This window comes from Lissotriton vulgaris, chromosome 5 (assembly GCF_964263255.1).
Source record: "Lissotriton vulgaris chromosome 5, aLisVul1.2, whole genome shotgun sequence".
NCBI classification, from domain to species: Eukaryota; Metazoa; Chordata; class Amphibia; order Caudata; family Salamandridae; genus Lissotriton; species Lissotriton vulgaris.
This window is the reverse complement of record NC_141693.1, coordinates 875739085-875755291: the sequence shown is the minus strand read 5'-3', so window position 1 is coordinate 875755291 and position 16207 is coordinate 875739085. Positions and strand designations below refer to the sequence as shown.

The following is a 16207-nucleotide window of genomic DNA, read 5'->3' as shown; positions in this document are numbered from 1 at the left end:
TGTCTTTTTTTTGTTTAAGTGCTCGATTTGCGGGATCGGGGTCAAGTGAGTCACTACGGACGGTGACCCAAACAATTAGAATATGTAATCAAACCTTCATGAGACAAATATTCAAAGTCAACACTACAAGGGATTATTAAAATTTAGATTCATCATAGAAAGCAAAATAGTTAGTCAAATTCATAATTATTACCATTTAGTGAGAGGATTTAACAGAAGGTCAACTTCCAAACGAAATCAATTGATCACTAGCTCTAATTATACTTCGGCAAAAACCTATAAAAATATCTAAGCACAAAGTCAGCATGTAATCTACTTCTGATGAAGAGGCAAAACGCTTTGGCACACAACCACATTTTTAGGGTTTCTTTACATGGGATGAACACACTTGACTTGATTGAAATGAGGTGATAATGACAGCAACCAATAGTTTTTTTAATAAACGGGATACATTAATTGCAACATTGATAATAAACACCTTGAGAATGCACAATTGATATGAACCCATAACCTAAAAATAAGAGAATGACACTACATCTTTGCATGTATTACAATAAAATAATTGATCCATCATCCTTAGGAACAGGAACAGGAAACGTCCTTGATTTTGTTTCAAGTGTGAATGTAATTAGAACATCCTCCAAGGCACAAAATAATTTACACTTCATTTCAGCACAAGAGGTCCAGTTTCTGCTAAATATGAAGAACAAAACAGAATATCTTTCATAAATGCAGATTTTCATGACAGGAGGCTGAGCCAGAGACAAAAAAAAGGTTACTTAGCAAGCTCAACAAATCCGTATGTGGTCGCAAAAGGGAATCAAGTATATATTAATTAGAAAAAATAACCATAATAATAAATTGCAGTGCAAATGAATGAACTCCTAGAATTATGACCAAATATAATGAGAAAAATCCCTTAACACTGCTAAATATCAAAGGGTTCTGTGAACTATGTTGAATAGCATCACTCGATGCTCAGTGGGATTTCATTCCTACTTTTTATATCAGTTAGGAGCACACTCTGAAGGCAATTATAAGCAGAATGTGGTGGCAATTCAGCAGGTCTTAAAAAGCTGCATGAATAAGGTGCAAAACAACAGTAGAAATTGCTAAAAAGCTCTGACCCACTGCTTTATCAAGACAAACATTTTATAAAAGGGTTTCTCTAATCGGCTTAGTCTGCTTCATCACCTCTATGTATGGAACATCATTGCTACATTTTGGCGACGAGTTGGAGACTAATTCATGCTCTACAAGTGGTCTCAAGGAAGTTAAAGATGACATACCAAGGATGTCTTCAGGTTGTAAGGAACCTACAGAAACTAGAAGCACAGAGAGAACATGGAACATGTAGTGGTTCACAAATGACCACACAGTCAGCACAAGTACATTTCCTGGAGGAAATGGTCCAAAAGAGACAATGGAGGAAGTGAGGACTGGCAACAGATCCACAATAACCTAATGAAATGGAGCATCACAAAAAAATAAGAGAAACTGGAGCAACACGCCTCGCAGCCCCACCATTGTCCCTCACATCAGACAGCCCCAGTCCTGGCGTGCTCTGCTCAAACACATCACATCTATTGGACATCATGGAACATCATTACTACAAAGTACAATTCATTAGATAAGATTAAGTGCACCCACTCAACACCTGAATTCCAGATCAATGAAAAGTGAAAGGTTTTTATTACAGAATTACAAAATAAGTGGTATAGGGCCAATGCCATGAATGCACTCAAATGCAGAGTTATACAGAGTATGTAAAAATCAGAAAGTATAATAAGTCCAAATAAGTAACAAAACTGGGAAAGAATTGGACAGAATCCCTAGTGAAATATGAAAGTCTTCTTGCTCACCCTCAGAATCGAAGGTTTTTATACAATATTTTCAGATATGAAATTACAGAAACCACAGCAACACTCTGGTGTGAGCAGAGGTATAATTTCTTCAGCAAAACAGAGCACATCAAAAATAAATGCCATATTGCCTTTCCACCCAAGCACTAACCCACTACATGAAGAATTATTCAGCACCCTCTATGCTAATGTAGTCTGGAGATGCTGGAACATTACTAGACACATTAACAATTAGACATTATGTGAATGAATAAAACACAGAGAATCAACGGAAAAGCCCTTTGAATGTAGCAAATCTTAGCGGAATTGGGAATTTCTCATCAAGCGCAGAATACAAGAACAGTGGGAATAACCCATTGCACTACATCAGTATAATAATGTAAAATCAAGTGTAAAAATAAATTGTACTCATTGTTAGGCATATCAAGATACCTATATCTTCAAGGGCAAAAGTTTAAATGGCTCTGTATCTCCATCACAGTCTTTCACAGCTGTACAGAGTTGACAAGGCCCAAGATGAGGATATCTTCATTGTTCAACTTCCTGAGGCATTAATTGGAGCAAATTACAAGTGTACACCCAGATTGTCCCTACTGAGAAGGAAAGTAACTAGTCATGAATTTTACCATTCACTAATGTCTACAATGTGTTTTATTGTCTTTTCTGCGTCGTCCATTTTAACATATAGTCAGTGGCACAGGAATAATGTGATTATACAGGTGCAGTATTTTTTACAAAATGATGGGTTTCCTACAGTCGCCACTGTTGCAGGGGTTTGCACGGTGCAGATCTCTGGTGCAAATTCAAGTACAGGCTGCACTCCAGCAGATGGACTTTTAAGCCGAGACTGATGCATAATGCAACTCAAACACAGTTTGTTGATGTGAAGCATTTTTGGCCCCACAAAAATGAAGGAGAGTGATAGATCTGTAAGGTTTATTAACGGATGGCAAAGTTACTATTTCAAATCATTCAAATTTGTCATAAATCAAAGTAATTCAAAATCGCAAAAACAGAGACAAACTGTTTCAAATTCTCATGAAGTAAATCGAATCAGGTACAGTTTCACATGAAGGGAATCCCTAATTTGATTAGTTAGAGAAGTTGGCTAAGTAGGAAAAGGCAAGCAGAAGATGTCAGCAAGTAAAGCCTCTAAAGACAGAATCTAATAAAGATGAAACCAAGAAATGTGAGAAGGGAATCTGCCCAGGAGTCTTAACTATTTTGTGCAAGGGTAAAGAAAGTGTCTCCTCTGAGAAAAGTGGAAAGGGCATCTGAATCTAAGTAGCTCAGCAATGCATTGTTAAATCATGTTGTCTGCTGGAAAGTTTCAACCCCCTATGATTCCCATGGGGGATCCCAGTGGGGGCCAATCAGGATAGAACATATTGTGATGGTGACATTTTGGTGGTCTTCTCAGCTATCACAAAATGGAGCCTCTGAAGGCATGATATCTTTAGAGGGATGTTACAATTCAGGCATATAATCCCACTTGCAGGTGCAGGACTCCATATTCTATACTCCAAATAACAGAAACCAAAACAAAATGATACATTTCAATTAACTTTGAGTGGCACAGTTTGGCTCCTGCAATGTTAAAGAGGAAAAATAAGAGGATAGCAACAGCGTTTAACAGGAGCCATTATAAATTGATGCCTACACAAACAATGGTCAACTTAATGTGAATATCACAAAATGTGTAAGTATGCATGCTGCAGATTAATGTGTGCAACACATTTATAAATAAAATTGTCATCACCACATTATTCACCATCACATGTTACAAAAAAATGAGTGATAAACATGACAGTACATTTGTAGACCCACTTCGAACATTGATTACTCACCTTTAGGTTGCTGTAGTCATGTGTTAACCTTGTACTAATGAGGCAACGCTTTGCCCAGATTTTATTAATATATCTTAAAATTTCAAAATAGTGAAATAATACTGCCACAGAACTTCCTGTTTGTATTGCTTTGACCTAGCTGCTGTGTTCTACAACTGTGGCCAAAATCTTCTTCCTTGACCCCGCGAATCCCGCCTGGACCCGCCCGCCAGGCTCCCGCTGCCCGGCCGCTCGTAAATCCATCAAGAGCGGGGGCCGCCGAGCGGAGACCGGCGAGGGGCAACTACAAGACCCATAAGCCCTTGCGGAGTCCGGCGTCACCGGGGAGCGCCAGGAGGCGCAGAAAACCAGCATCAGCCCTGCCTCGCGGGACGCCGGGCGAAGCCTGGGCCAAGGGTGGGCCAGTTGTTGCCCGTTAGTGACCGGTAGGGACCGGACCGGGCCACCCCCCTTGATTCCTTTTGCAAGTCCACTTCGACACGTTCCTGTACTTTGTTTACGCCTTCATTTATCATGCCTGGAAGAACCAGAAGTAAAACAAAAACTGCACTGGCTGTAGCCCAGATTACAGGCCCTATAGATCAATTCATCTCACGGACCAACGAGGCCATTGAGCAAAGTATTTCCCTTCTGGAACGCAGAGTATCCTTGGACCTTATTAAAGCTAAACGCTCCTCCATGGGCCTTCTGGCTACCGCGACGTCCCCCATTCAACAAGCTCCTACCACTACTATTCTCTCATCATCTGCAACGGTTGCTGATATTCATACAGTACTATGCTCAGTAGATCTATCTGTAACTCAATCAGAGTCAGACTCTCTTTTGTCAGATGATATAGAGATTACCCCGGATTTAGAGGCATGTCAATTACAGGGCACATTGGAATCAACCACAGGTAACCCCGGGGAGTTAGGGAAGGAGCCATCCCCAAACGGGGAAACACTATCTCAAGCGGTAATGTAATGGCGCCTGACACCCCTTTGGAATCCGGGAGGGATCAGATCCCACAGCCCACACAACCAAGTAAAAATACACCAATTGAAAACAACTCCATAGCTCCTACCATTATTGTAGAGGATATAGATAACACACCGAAGATATTTCAGCTGGGGGACCCATGCAAAGTTTGTAATTCTACTTCGCAAATATTAACCACAATCAAAGAGCTTTTTTCCCAACATCTAAAACCTATACAGGTTACTTTGAGGAATTTGGAAGCCCAAATAGCAATACTATCACGCACTCACTCTACTGCGCCGAGCTCACATCCATCTAATCAAGGGAAGGGAAATTCTACACACCCTACAAAAGTTCCCCAACATTCACAACCCGGTGCAGGAACCAAACAGTCTCCTATGGTCATTCCATCCCTCTTAAAACCAAAGCTTACTGTTCCACTTACTATTCCACTAGCAAAACAACAGCAACACCCAGCGTTAGGTGTGCAAAAGGCTAAAATATCTACTGATACGCCTCAGACCCCATCAGGATCAGGACCTGTAAAAACAGCAAAAAATGCAAACACAACAGCAGATACAACTACAAACCAAGCCACAAACAATAAACCGACAATCTCACCTTCTAAAACGACGGTCACACAACCCCCGATGGCACCCAAAAAGGGACCACGATCAAGACGCCCAGTGCACCTCCCACCGGAGGCAACCCCCTACACGGTTATTCTCACATGTGTTCCTGAATTAACTGAAGGTATGGATGAAACTGCTTGGTCACTTAAGAATAAGGTCCTGCAGTGGTTAAGCCTAAATAGACCACTGGAGTCCTACCATTCCAGAGGGATCTCTACAGTCCGCAGAGTAACCTGAATAGGTGACGAACGCAAATCAATCCACGGTGATTGTATCATAGTAAATTGCAAGGATCCAAGTACCGTGGATCATATTTGCTCATGGCCAACTCTGGGGAAAAAGGGCGGAATTGACGCCCAACATCTTTCTTTCTTCTATCCCCCACTGAACACACACCAACACCTTCCCATTTTTGATTGGCAGCATTCCCAGGAAGGACAATGGAACCAGGCGGGCTACAGCTACGGGAACAGAAATGGGAATAGAGATTGGCACAACCAGCCCTGGCAACAAGGCAGATCCCACTATCCAATGGAGGGCTGGCAGGGTCTCCCAACCAGAAATAGGTATGACTGCCTGGAAATGGTAGATTGACCGTTTAGGGCCATAAAGAGTAAGACCCAGGCCTCAAAAACCACGGTCCCCCCATTAACTCATGGTTCACAATCACACCCGCCTAAACCTCAGGTCCAATGAGAATTAATTTCGCCTACTACCATTAGCTCTCAGCTTGGGACTACTGCAGAATCTCCCAATGCTACTTTAAATGAAATGATGACCAATTTCCCGGTAATCCCCATGGGCGAAATTGACACAAATTCCCATCACCCTAGTGATCTGAGTATTATTAACAAAACTACTATGATCCCATTAGAGCGTTTACCATCTCAACCTTCTGTCTCCCAGTTACCATCTGACTTAAACCTGAGTTTTTCAATAATATACTGGAGCGTCGCAGGTCTGCGCTCCAAGTTGTCATCGCAGCCGTGGCTTGAAACCGTGAGGGAACATCAGATAGTTTGCCTCCAGGAAACATGGTCTATTACTCCAACCCATCTACTGGGTTATAGAACATTTCATATCCCAGCAATCCAGGGAGCTATGGGCAGACCAAAGGGGGGTCTTGCGGTATACATTGCCAATACTCTGCCTTCCTTATCCATTCGGAAGGTAAAAGATCTCCCGACTTATCAAATTCTGCAAATAAATTTTACCAAAGATTGCACTTATATTCTGATTAATTATTATAATAATTCAGTTACAATGGACAGTTTAATAACACTAACTGAAATTACCACTTTTTTAGCATCCCTGCAAAATGATTCCCATCCCAGCTCAGTACACACAATCTGGGGTGGCGATTTTAATCTCTCACTATGTCCCAATTACAAAAAGGGAAACTGTGGAAACTGTGGCCTGCAAGACGAACACGGCAGTCCTCTGTCCCATTTTGCTCATTCTATTTGTGGCAATAAACTAAATGAGTTCATATTTTCTCTAGAACTGGATTTTGTAAATGATCTAGTGGAACCACAAAAAGATTTTTCTCCAACTTTCCACGGTAGAGGCTTCTCAACCACTATAGATTTCATTCTGACTTCCCAGATCCTCAAGGGACAAGTGACTAATTCCTCTACTGGGACAGATGTTAGCAGCGATCATTTTCCGATTAGCGTAAGAGTTAAGCCCAAAATGGTTAAATCACACTCTATCACTCTGAGTCACTTAAAACAGAACTCATTAACTATGAATAAATTGAATGGCTATACAGTCAAATGGGCCAAGGTAGACCCGGTGGAAGTAACAGAGAGGGTCCTTGGAAAAAGCAAACCTTGGGTACTTGACTGCCTATCACCAGCCTCCACTCCCCAGACAATTGTGGGTAGTTTCCAGAATATTTTGAAGATAATTGGAAAGGAACTTTCTGGTAAACATAGGAACAATAAGTCCACCTCTCCAGGCTGGTTCGATACAGCCTGCCGAAAGGCCCTTTCAACTTTAAAGGAAGCCCTTCACAGACCCACGAGGGACCCAGTGGAAATATCAAATTTAAGGAAACACTATAACATAGCTAGACTGGATTGCAGAAGAGAAATCAAGAAAAATCTCTGGGCTCAACTGCACGACAGCTGCCAAAGTAAGGATAGTGCTCTATTCTGGCAAGTCATCAGATCCCCCTTTTTGGCGGATACTTCAAAGAGGCAGCATCTAGATGTCGCAGTCACGGCAGATGAATGGGTCACGCATTTTTCAAAAGTCTTTGGTCTTTCTCAATTAGACATAGTAGGAATAGCTCATAGCGGAGCTCATAAGTTGGAGAAGAACATCTATCCGATAAACATCCATTTCAACCATGTGGAAGTCACAAAAGCACTCAAGGCGTCGAAACCCGGAAAAGCTCCTCGCCCTGACGGAGTCCCATTGGATATTTTTCTCCATAATACCGAACTATGGTCACCAATACTTACTCGGGTTCTGGCAGCAGTAACATCTGTAGGGCTGCTACAGTCATGGTCAACGTCAATCCTGCTCCCCATCTTTAAAAAGGGCGATCGGAACGATCCGGCCTGCTATAGGCCAATTTCCCTTCTGGATACCATGGGCAAAATTGCAGGTTGGGTGCTCTTGGATCGCTTACAATCTTGGGCCCAGGAAAACAACATCATGACCGACCTGCAATATGGTGGAGCATGCCCTGAACCTCGCCCTTTTGACTGGAAAGTACGTAGGTGCAAAAGGAGGTAATATCTTTCTTGTATATGTCAATCTTAGCGCGACATTTGACTGTGTTCAGCACGCTAAACTTTGGTCAATACTTGGTGATCTCGGAGTGGACCCACCCCTTATAGCTTTCCTCCGGGAACTCTACTCTGACGCCACAGGGTGCGTCAGATTTGGCGTCAACGGTGAGCTATCTCGTCCCTTTTCAATAGCAAAGGGAGTAAGACAGGGATGTGTACTGGCTCCCTTCCTGCTCAATCTTTACACCAATGGACTAGAGCAGGCCATGTTGGAAGGGAGCCAGGATTTACCCCAGATAAATCATCGTCCAATACCAACACTGCTATATGCAGATGATTCCGTCATTTTAGCCCGAACGCTGAATCAACTTCAAAAACAACTCAACAAATACTGCAGCTTTATGGATTCACTTGGTCTAAAAATCAATATAAAAAAGACATTTACCATGCATATAGGTCCCAGGATCAAGAATCCCAAACCAAGCCGCCATCCCGCCTGGGGGGACTTGACTTCTAGCTTGTTGACTAGTTGGTGACTTTGTCGCTACTGTCGTGCTGTGCCCGCACGGACTCCGCCCTTTTTTCACATATAATTTATGTTTTACAATGCAAAATGGGAATGTCGTACTTAATAGTTGCAATGGAAATATTGAAAATTAACCTTCACTGATCCTGGGACATGGTATCATGATGATCTACAGTTTAACCTCTAAATGTCTGCCTATGTGATAATGTGATACCGTGTCGCCGTATTGTGCGCTTTGGTGCTTCAACAGTATTCGTGGCCGGCCTGATGGTTGTGGGCCCGTATTTGTTCTTTTCATAATGCACAATAAAGGTTTTCAAAAATTTAAAAAAAAAAAAAAAGAATCCCAAACCAATATTGGTGGACAATACAAGATTGGAGAAAACCTCTGTATACCCATACCTGGGCATCCTCGTAGATGACTCCTTAAACTGGCGGCAGGCTACGGCCAGTAGAAAACTTCTCTTCCAGCGAGCAACATCGGCCCTGGTCTCCTTTTCGAGAAAGTTAGGCAAACCCGCTCCACCCGAACTCCTGAAAATTTACTATGCTAAATGCCATAGTGTGGCTACCTATGGAGCAGGCGTTTGGGGTTATGGCCACATAGACCCCATACAGATAACAGAGAACGGTTTTGTTAAATATCTGCTGGCACTTCCGCAAAGCGCCCCGAACTATGCTTCACACAATGAGCTTGGTATGGAATATATTACAGACACTATTCGTTCCCAACCAATTCTATTATGGCTACGCATATGGTCTAAACAAGAGTGTCATCTGACACGATCCTTGATCACGGACTGTATAGCCTTAACCAACTGGCACAGGATCCCCTGGTTGGTTTATGTGCGGAACTTTTTCAATGATCTTGGCCGTAGGTCTTATTTTGACGACCCACCTAGTGTTGAAGACATCTCCAGAAAAGAATTAAAGAAGATGTACTTGGTCCATCTGAGAGAATTGCGCAACCAGATGGAGATTACAAAATCTTCGAACAATCAAATCTGTGCAATCCAAATTGTTAAAGGCATCCAACCCTATCTGACGTACTATCTGTCTAATTACGAGAAATATCTTATGACAAGATTTCGTTTCAACACCTTTTTCCGTTTAGTTTCTTTTCCCGAAGTTCAAAACTGGTCTCGTACTCTCATGAACTGCCCATGTGATGGAGTTTCTTAACAATCATCAATTCATATTATCTTCTTTTGTAAATATTATAAATCACCACGAAAATCCTGGATTCTCCCACTTCTCCAATTCTCTGGTCATAGACTATGTCACCCTGCATTCCTTTCCTTGCAGCTTTTGGACTCGCAACATGTTGCAAAGTGCATAGTCACTTTTTTAAAAGCTAGTATTAAAATACGCCAAGCTAATCACTGACTTGAAATTTCCACCTTAAAGCTTACGTATTTCTATCTTATAATTTTTATATTTTAATTTAATTTTTCTTTTTTTTTAAATTTTTGCGTTTTAAATTAGAAAATATTATTCTCCTTTCAAATTTAAAATTTGTTTTGTCTATGTTCACTGTTTTTAACGTGTACTTTTTATGATTGCAAATAAGTGGTAATCGAATAAAAGTTTATGAAACTGAAACTGAAACTGCCACAAAATGTTCTGCATTATGTTGCATAATTTGCCTTTTCTTGTAACATAATTGTGTACAAGTAGGCCACCACTAGAACCGCATAATTCCACTGGCTCTGCTTATAGTTGGTACTTTGCTTATTAGTAGCACTTATGCCCAAGTCTGCCCATTTTCGGCGCACAAGGCAACTGAGGCATAAAGAAATAAAGAAATAAACCAACTTGTCCAGGATTGCACAATGGTTAACAAGGGTATTTTAGATTACCAAGCAGGTTGCACACTAGACACAATTTTGCTACTAGGACATTAACTCACAGCTGGTTAACTTCAGCTTCTGGTTTATCAGTAACTTTAAACCCCTGAGATCCATGCAGGTCTTTGAAAAACCCATTGAAATCAATTTGTAACTGTTAATAGTTGTGAATGCAGGTTGTCAATGGGCAGTTCTTCACAGATGTTGTGTATCTACCTATGGGGAAAATTACAGTACATGCTTTAATAATTGTTAGTGTTTAGTCTGGCTGCAAGCCCTTGCAGTGTATGAGATTGTGTTAGGAAGGGCCGCTGAACACACAACCTTTGCTTGGTCATATCTCACAGTCTGTAGCAGAAGCCCTGTTAGAATAAAGTCTTGCTTCATGTTGCCTTCCTGGTGTTGTGGGTGCAGCCTCATCTTTGCACCAGTCATTTGTTCAAGTCTCTGCACAAGTTATGCCTCTCAATTAGTGCTTGCACATCTGCCTGCATGCAGGATACTGAACCTATGAAGTGATAAACCGGAGCGGCTACTGCACCATTCGGGGGATGCAGAATGCTGTATCTGGGACGGAAGGCAGTATGAGACTGGCACTGCACTTGAGAGAAATTTACCTCATGTCATACATGTCTGCCCTATCGGAGGAACTGTCTCTCTAGAATACACCGCACTAACTGTTGCCGTAGATGTATCGGGTCTCTACAGCTCTTGGTGTGTACTAGGACGTACAACAGGGCTGCTCCTTCCTGAGTAGTCTGTTGTAATTTCCTGTAATTACATCAGAAGGCAGAAGTCATACACCATCATTTCTGGTGACATAATTGTTACACTTGTTAGCTATTTTGAATCCTGGCAAAACCCACCTGCTATTTTGAAACCTAGAAAACCTACTTGCTTTTGTTCGCAAGCTGTGGGCAATCATGGGAGAGGATTATAGAGAATGGGAATGTCCTAAAAGTCCGGGAACACCCACAGACATTCCAAATTTCCAAGTTTGTTTATTGTTTCAGCTTATAGCCTTACTTATAACTGTGAGTTAACAAAACAAAAACTTTCTTCGTAAGTACTTAAGACATATACAGTACAATCGAATGCCTATGCACTCAGTTGCTGCGGGCAAAGCCATAGTAAAAACATGTGCAAAACAAGGTAGGGTAAGTCCACAGATCAAGCAATCCCTCCACAAACAGCTCGGGTATAAACAATCATCTAATACATCGTTGCATTAAAGTGAAAGTAACATGGGAGGGTTCGAAGAGAAGAAAATTTGTTCAACCAATTTGTATCCCAATACATAATACAATACAGAAAAAATCAATTAAAACACACTCTATAATGGATTATCTGGTTGGTATAATACCTAGCTCTCTCAGGTGTGGCCACCTGGACCATAAATATGATGCTACGGAGTTGAGTGCACACTCATCGTCTGTTCTAGCACAAAGCATCAGTGCCGTTTGAACATATTTAACCCCGTGAAGTTTAAAAAGGGGAAGGAGCCTATGCCTACGTGCAAAATCCTATTTTGTGCAAAACAGGATAAACTGGGATAGATTGTCTTTCCATCCAAATTTACAGTCATAGTAATAAAGACCAGCAGCGAGCCTCTGTATTCTGATTAGCTATTCCCTGGTCGGCAGAGTGCCCAATCAGAATGTTACATACAGCATTCGTTTAAACTCAGGGTATATTGAAACTAGATAAAATGTGCAGGGAGGGCCATGATCGTTGTTAAAATAGTTTGCTAAATAGAACCAGATTTCAAGACAATAGGCTTCCTCAACCGCTGGTATTCTTGATATCAATGTTTGATCAGATCAGTAGTTTCCTGCCTTACACCACTAGGGTCAGACCCTAAGGCCCCCCATCTGCGGCTCATTCAAAACATTCTTTACAAGGGAAAACATGTGCTCCCTCGGCAGCCATAGTTGAAGGTTGCATCTTCCAGAGATCTTAAATATATAGCTGGCTTTGGGTTTCTCACCAGCCGAACCTAATATTGCACTGAGCTGAGGGCAGGCATCTCCAATACTGGGGTAAAGCTAAGCTCTGCATAAAGGTCCAATAAAGGGGTGCCCAGCCCTAACCTCAGCAGGGCTGTTAGGAAGATATTTTTGGCCACTAGCAATGGATGTAGGTTTGCATACCCCCAGAGCTCCGCCTCATCGAGAGCTGCTGTCACTGTCTTTTGCTTGTATATTTGTATGATAATACTAATGCTCCTGAAAACTTCTTTTTGTCTAAACTTCAAGACGGCGTGGCCATTTGCCTCAGGACTTGTAGGTGCCTTCTGTAAATGGCTACATTAATGCAATTTCTTAGTAAACCGAATCCCCAGATATTTGTACTGATTAACAGTCTCGATGGGAACACCGTCAATCAAAGGCTTTCACGTGAAACTGGGGGGGGGGTTGCCTCACTGCCATACTCTTTGTTTTACTTCCATAAATGATCAGTTATTTTTTGTCACAATAATCCACAAAACGCTTTAATAACTTGTGGATTGTATTTTCTGTTCTCGCCATCAGTACTGCATCATCAGCAAATAATAGTAATGGTACTCACCTTTCGGCTATAATGGAGACATCTAGGGGTTCCTCCGATAAATATTCCACTGTATCATTAAGAAAAAGACACAGACATTCTTATGTGCTAGTATTAATAAAGTTTCTCCTGTCCCACTCACACCCTTGAAGCGAGCAAACCTCTTTATAGACTCGGATAGGGCAGAAAATGCTCCAATAAATGTAATGGGCAAAAATGCATATTTTTCCTTATTAACCAGATCGTAAATCGTTAAATGTATTTATAATTTGGTATTAGATAATGTGGACAATTGTTTTTCTTTCATTCTGCTAATTTGTGAAGTGAATATTATGTTTGCCTTCAGAGTAATCGTGTTACACTGAAGATGGATGTGTCGCACACGGAACACTCGCATGTGATTGGAAAAGGCGGTAACAATATCAAAAAAGTGATGGAAGAAACGGGATGTCACATACATTTTCCAGATTCCAATCGGAATAACCAAGCAGAAAAAAGCAATCAGGTAATGTGGTTATGCTCATATTTAAGGCACCCTAAGTTAAGGTGCTCAACCTTTTACTTGTTCATGGTTGTAGAACATGGCTGCACAGTTGATTAGGTTATATTTAGGCTTTCCTGTTTTCAGTTTCTATTCTATTTTGGTAAATTCTGGTGGTTTTTTTTCCCAGTGTTTTCAAATGATTTCAATACCTTTAAACAGTAGTTAGGAGTGGTTTCACATTTTTGCGCCATTAAAAACAACAGAAACAGTGTTTTTCCGGTGTTTATGGAACGTTTCGCTTTTATTATTGCTTACTTTCTGCACTGATAACGCATGGTATAGTGTATATGATGTCCAAATAGATTTTTGCAAATTAAACTTATTGTAGTACACCATACAATACTTCTGTCTTTGGTCATATGTGCTTGCTTTTTCCTTCCCATGTAAACGTCTGTGAAAAGTCCCTCTCAACATTGGCACTTGAGATGGGCAATGCCAAAACACCCAGTACACAATTTGTTAACTCTGGCCACTGACCTAGCTTTCCATGCCAATACTGCTTCACTTGAAGATTGCGTTTTTCAGGGCAAGTTCTGCAACATTTGCTCTGAGCTGGGCGCTTATGCCCTCAGAGTTATTGAAGTTACCGAAGGTATCTAGAACAGATTACCACAGTGAGGTTTCATTGACCTCAAATGCCATTGGTGGGGAAGGTATATTTCTATGCATTATTGCAAGTCAACTCATATACGTTGTAAAATAAAAGTTCCTGAATTGCTCTTCTCCATTGCTTTGCTTACCAAGTGGCAAGCACTCTAACATGGAACCTGCTGTAGTGCCAAAGTCACTAAAGGTGTCGCGCAGCCTACTCTCAAGATGATGTTTCACATCTACACCAATTATGCTGAACACTTGGCAGACAAGGGTGTTTTCAGACTCAAGCTTTTTATTATGTCCACTACAGCAGTTATGTTTTCCTATAAAAATCTAAGAATGCAGTAGAATGTACTTTTTTTCACATCACTATCAATTTGTGACCAAAGATCCTCACATTTATTGCCTTTGGCTTCATCACTCAGCAAAGAATTAATTCTGTAAACTGTTGTCACATGGATAATATAGCATTCATAGCCCCTTGGACTGAGAACCATCAGCTAAGGGACACAGTTGTGATGACTCTTTCTTTGATGCCAAGCAAAGCAAAAAAATATAAATATTTGCGTTTTAGTTCCTGTGCATAAGAAACAGTGCACCAGAATGGACTAAAAAGTCAATAGCATTCCTCATTAACTCTGAAGATTGTAAAGATGCTTTCAGCATACCATCTAATAAGTGGCAAGGATCTCTTACAGGGAAGCACTTCAGCTCGGGTATCGATTTTGACAGGTCATCACACAACTTTTTCATATACATAGCTGAATCACTGCAAATATAAAAAATATCCCTCCAACCTTTGTTGAACTTAGAAAGAACCATTTTTGCAGGGCAAGTTCTGCAACATTTGCTCTGAGCTGGGCGCTTATGCCCTCAGAGTTATTGAAGTTACCGAAGGTATCTAGAACAGATTACCACAGTGAGGTTTCATTGACCTCAAATGCCATTGGTGGGGAAGGTATATTTCTATGCATTATTGCAAGTCAACTCATATACGTTGTAAAATAAAAGTTCCTGAATTGCTCTTCTCCATTGCTTTGCTTACCAAGTGGCAAGCACTCTAACATGGAACCTGCTGTAGTGCCAAAGTCACTAAAGGTGTCGCGCAGCCTACTCTCAAGATGATGTTTCACATCTACACCAATTATGCTGAACACTTGGCAGACAAGGGTGTTTTCAGACTCAAGCTTTTTATTATGTCCACTACAGCAGTTATGTTTTCCTATAAAAATCTAAGAATGCAGTAGAATGTACTTTTTTTCACATCACTATCAATTTGTGACCAAAGATCCTCACATTTATTGCCTTTGGCTTCATCACTCAGCAAAGAATTAATTCTGTAAACTGTTGTCACATGGATAATATAGCATTCATAGCCCCTTGGACTGAGAACCATCAGCTAAGGGACACAGTTGTGATGACTCTTTCTTTGATGCCAAGCAAAGCAAAAAAATATAAATATTTGCGTTTTAGTTCCTGTGCATAAGAAACAGTGCACCAGAATGGACTAAAAAGTCAATAGCATTCCTCATTAACTCTGAAGATTGTAAAGATGCTTTCAGCATACCATCTAATAAGTGGCAAGGATCTCTTACAGGGAAGCACTTCAGCTCGGGTATCGATTTTGACAGGTCATCACACAACTTTTTCATATACATAGCTGAATCACTGCAAATATAAAAAATATCCCTCCAACCTTTGTTGAACTTAGAAAGAACCATTTTTGCAGAACATTCCAAGTGACACTGCATTCCATATTTTCCATAAGTCTGGTGTCATGTTTTCACTACTATCCCAGATGCTTGGTGATAGCGCTATTTCCACATATACTTGTCACTATACCTTGCATTGAATGGTTAAACTTTTACCCTAGAGGGAGTGGCCCAACCAAGCAAGGGACTGGGTGCCAACACAAGCAGTGCAAAGTAAAATTTCCCTTGGACTTACTGTCACTAATCGTCATTCAAACTCATACAATACGTCATTCACATTGGTACCACAATAAGGGGTCTCCCCAGTTATAAATACAAACCCTTTGCAAATGCGACTCCCAAATTGTTAAAAAAATATTTAAAATGTATTACATAGTCAATAAAAACTGTTAAAAACA

The 16207-nt window shown here is 40.9% G+C and overlaps 1 protein-coding gene across 3 annotated transcripts in view; it reads left to right on the top strand.

Moving 5' to 3' along the window:
- BICC1 (BicC family RNA binding protein 1) overlaps positions 1 to 16207 on the top strand; it is an 808889-nt gene that overhangs the window by 644095 nt on the left and 148587 nt on the right. For all 3 annotated transcript variants that reach the window (XM_086922454.1, XM_086922453.1, XM_086922451.1), the window contains exon 5: positions 13306 to 13464. In XM_086922454.1, the coding sequence (XP_086778580.1) occupies positions 13306 to 13464 (159 nt within the window). The remainder of the gene's footprint in view (positions 1 to 13305; positions 13465 to 16207) is intronic.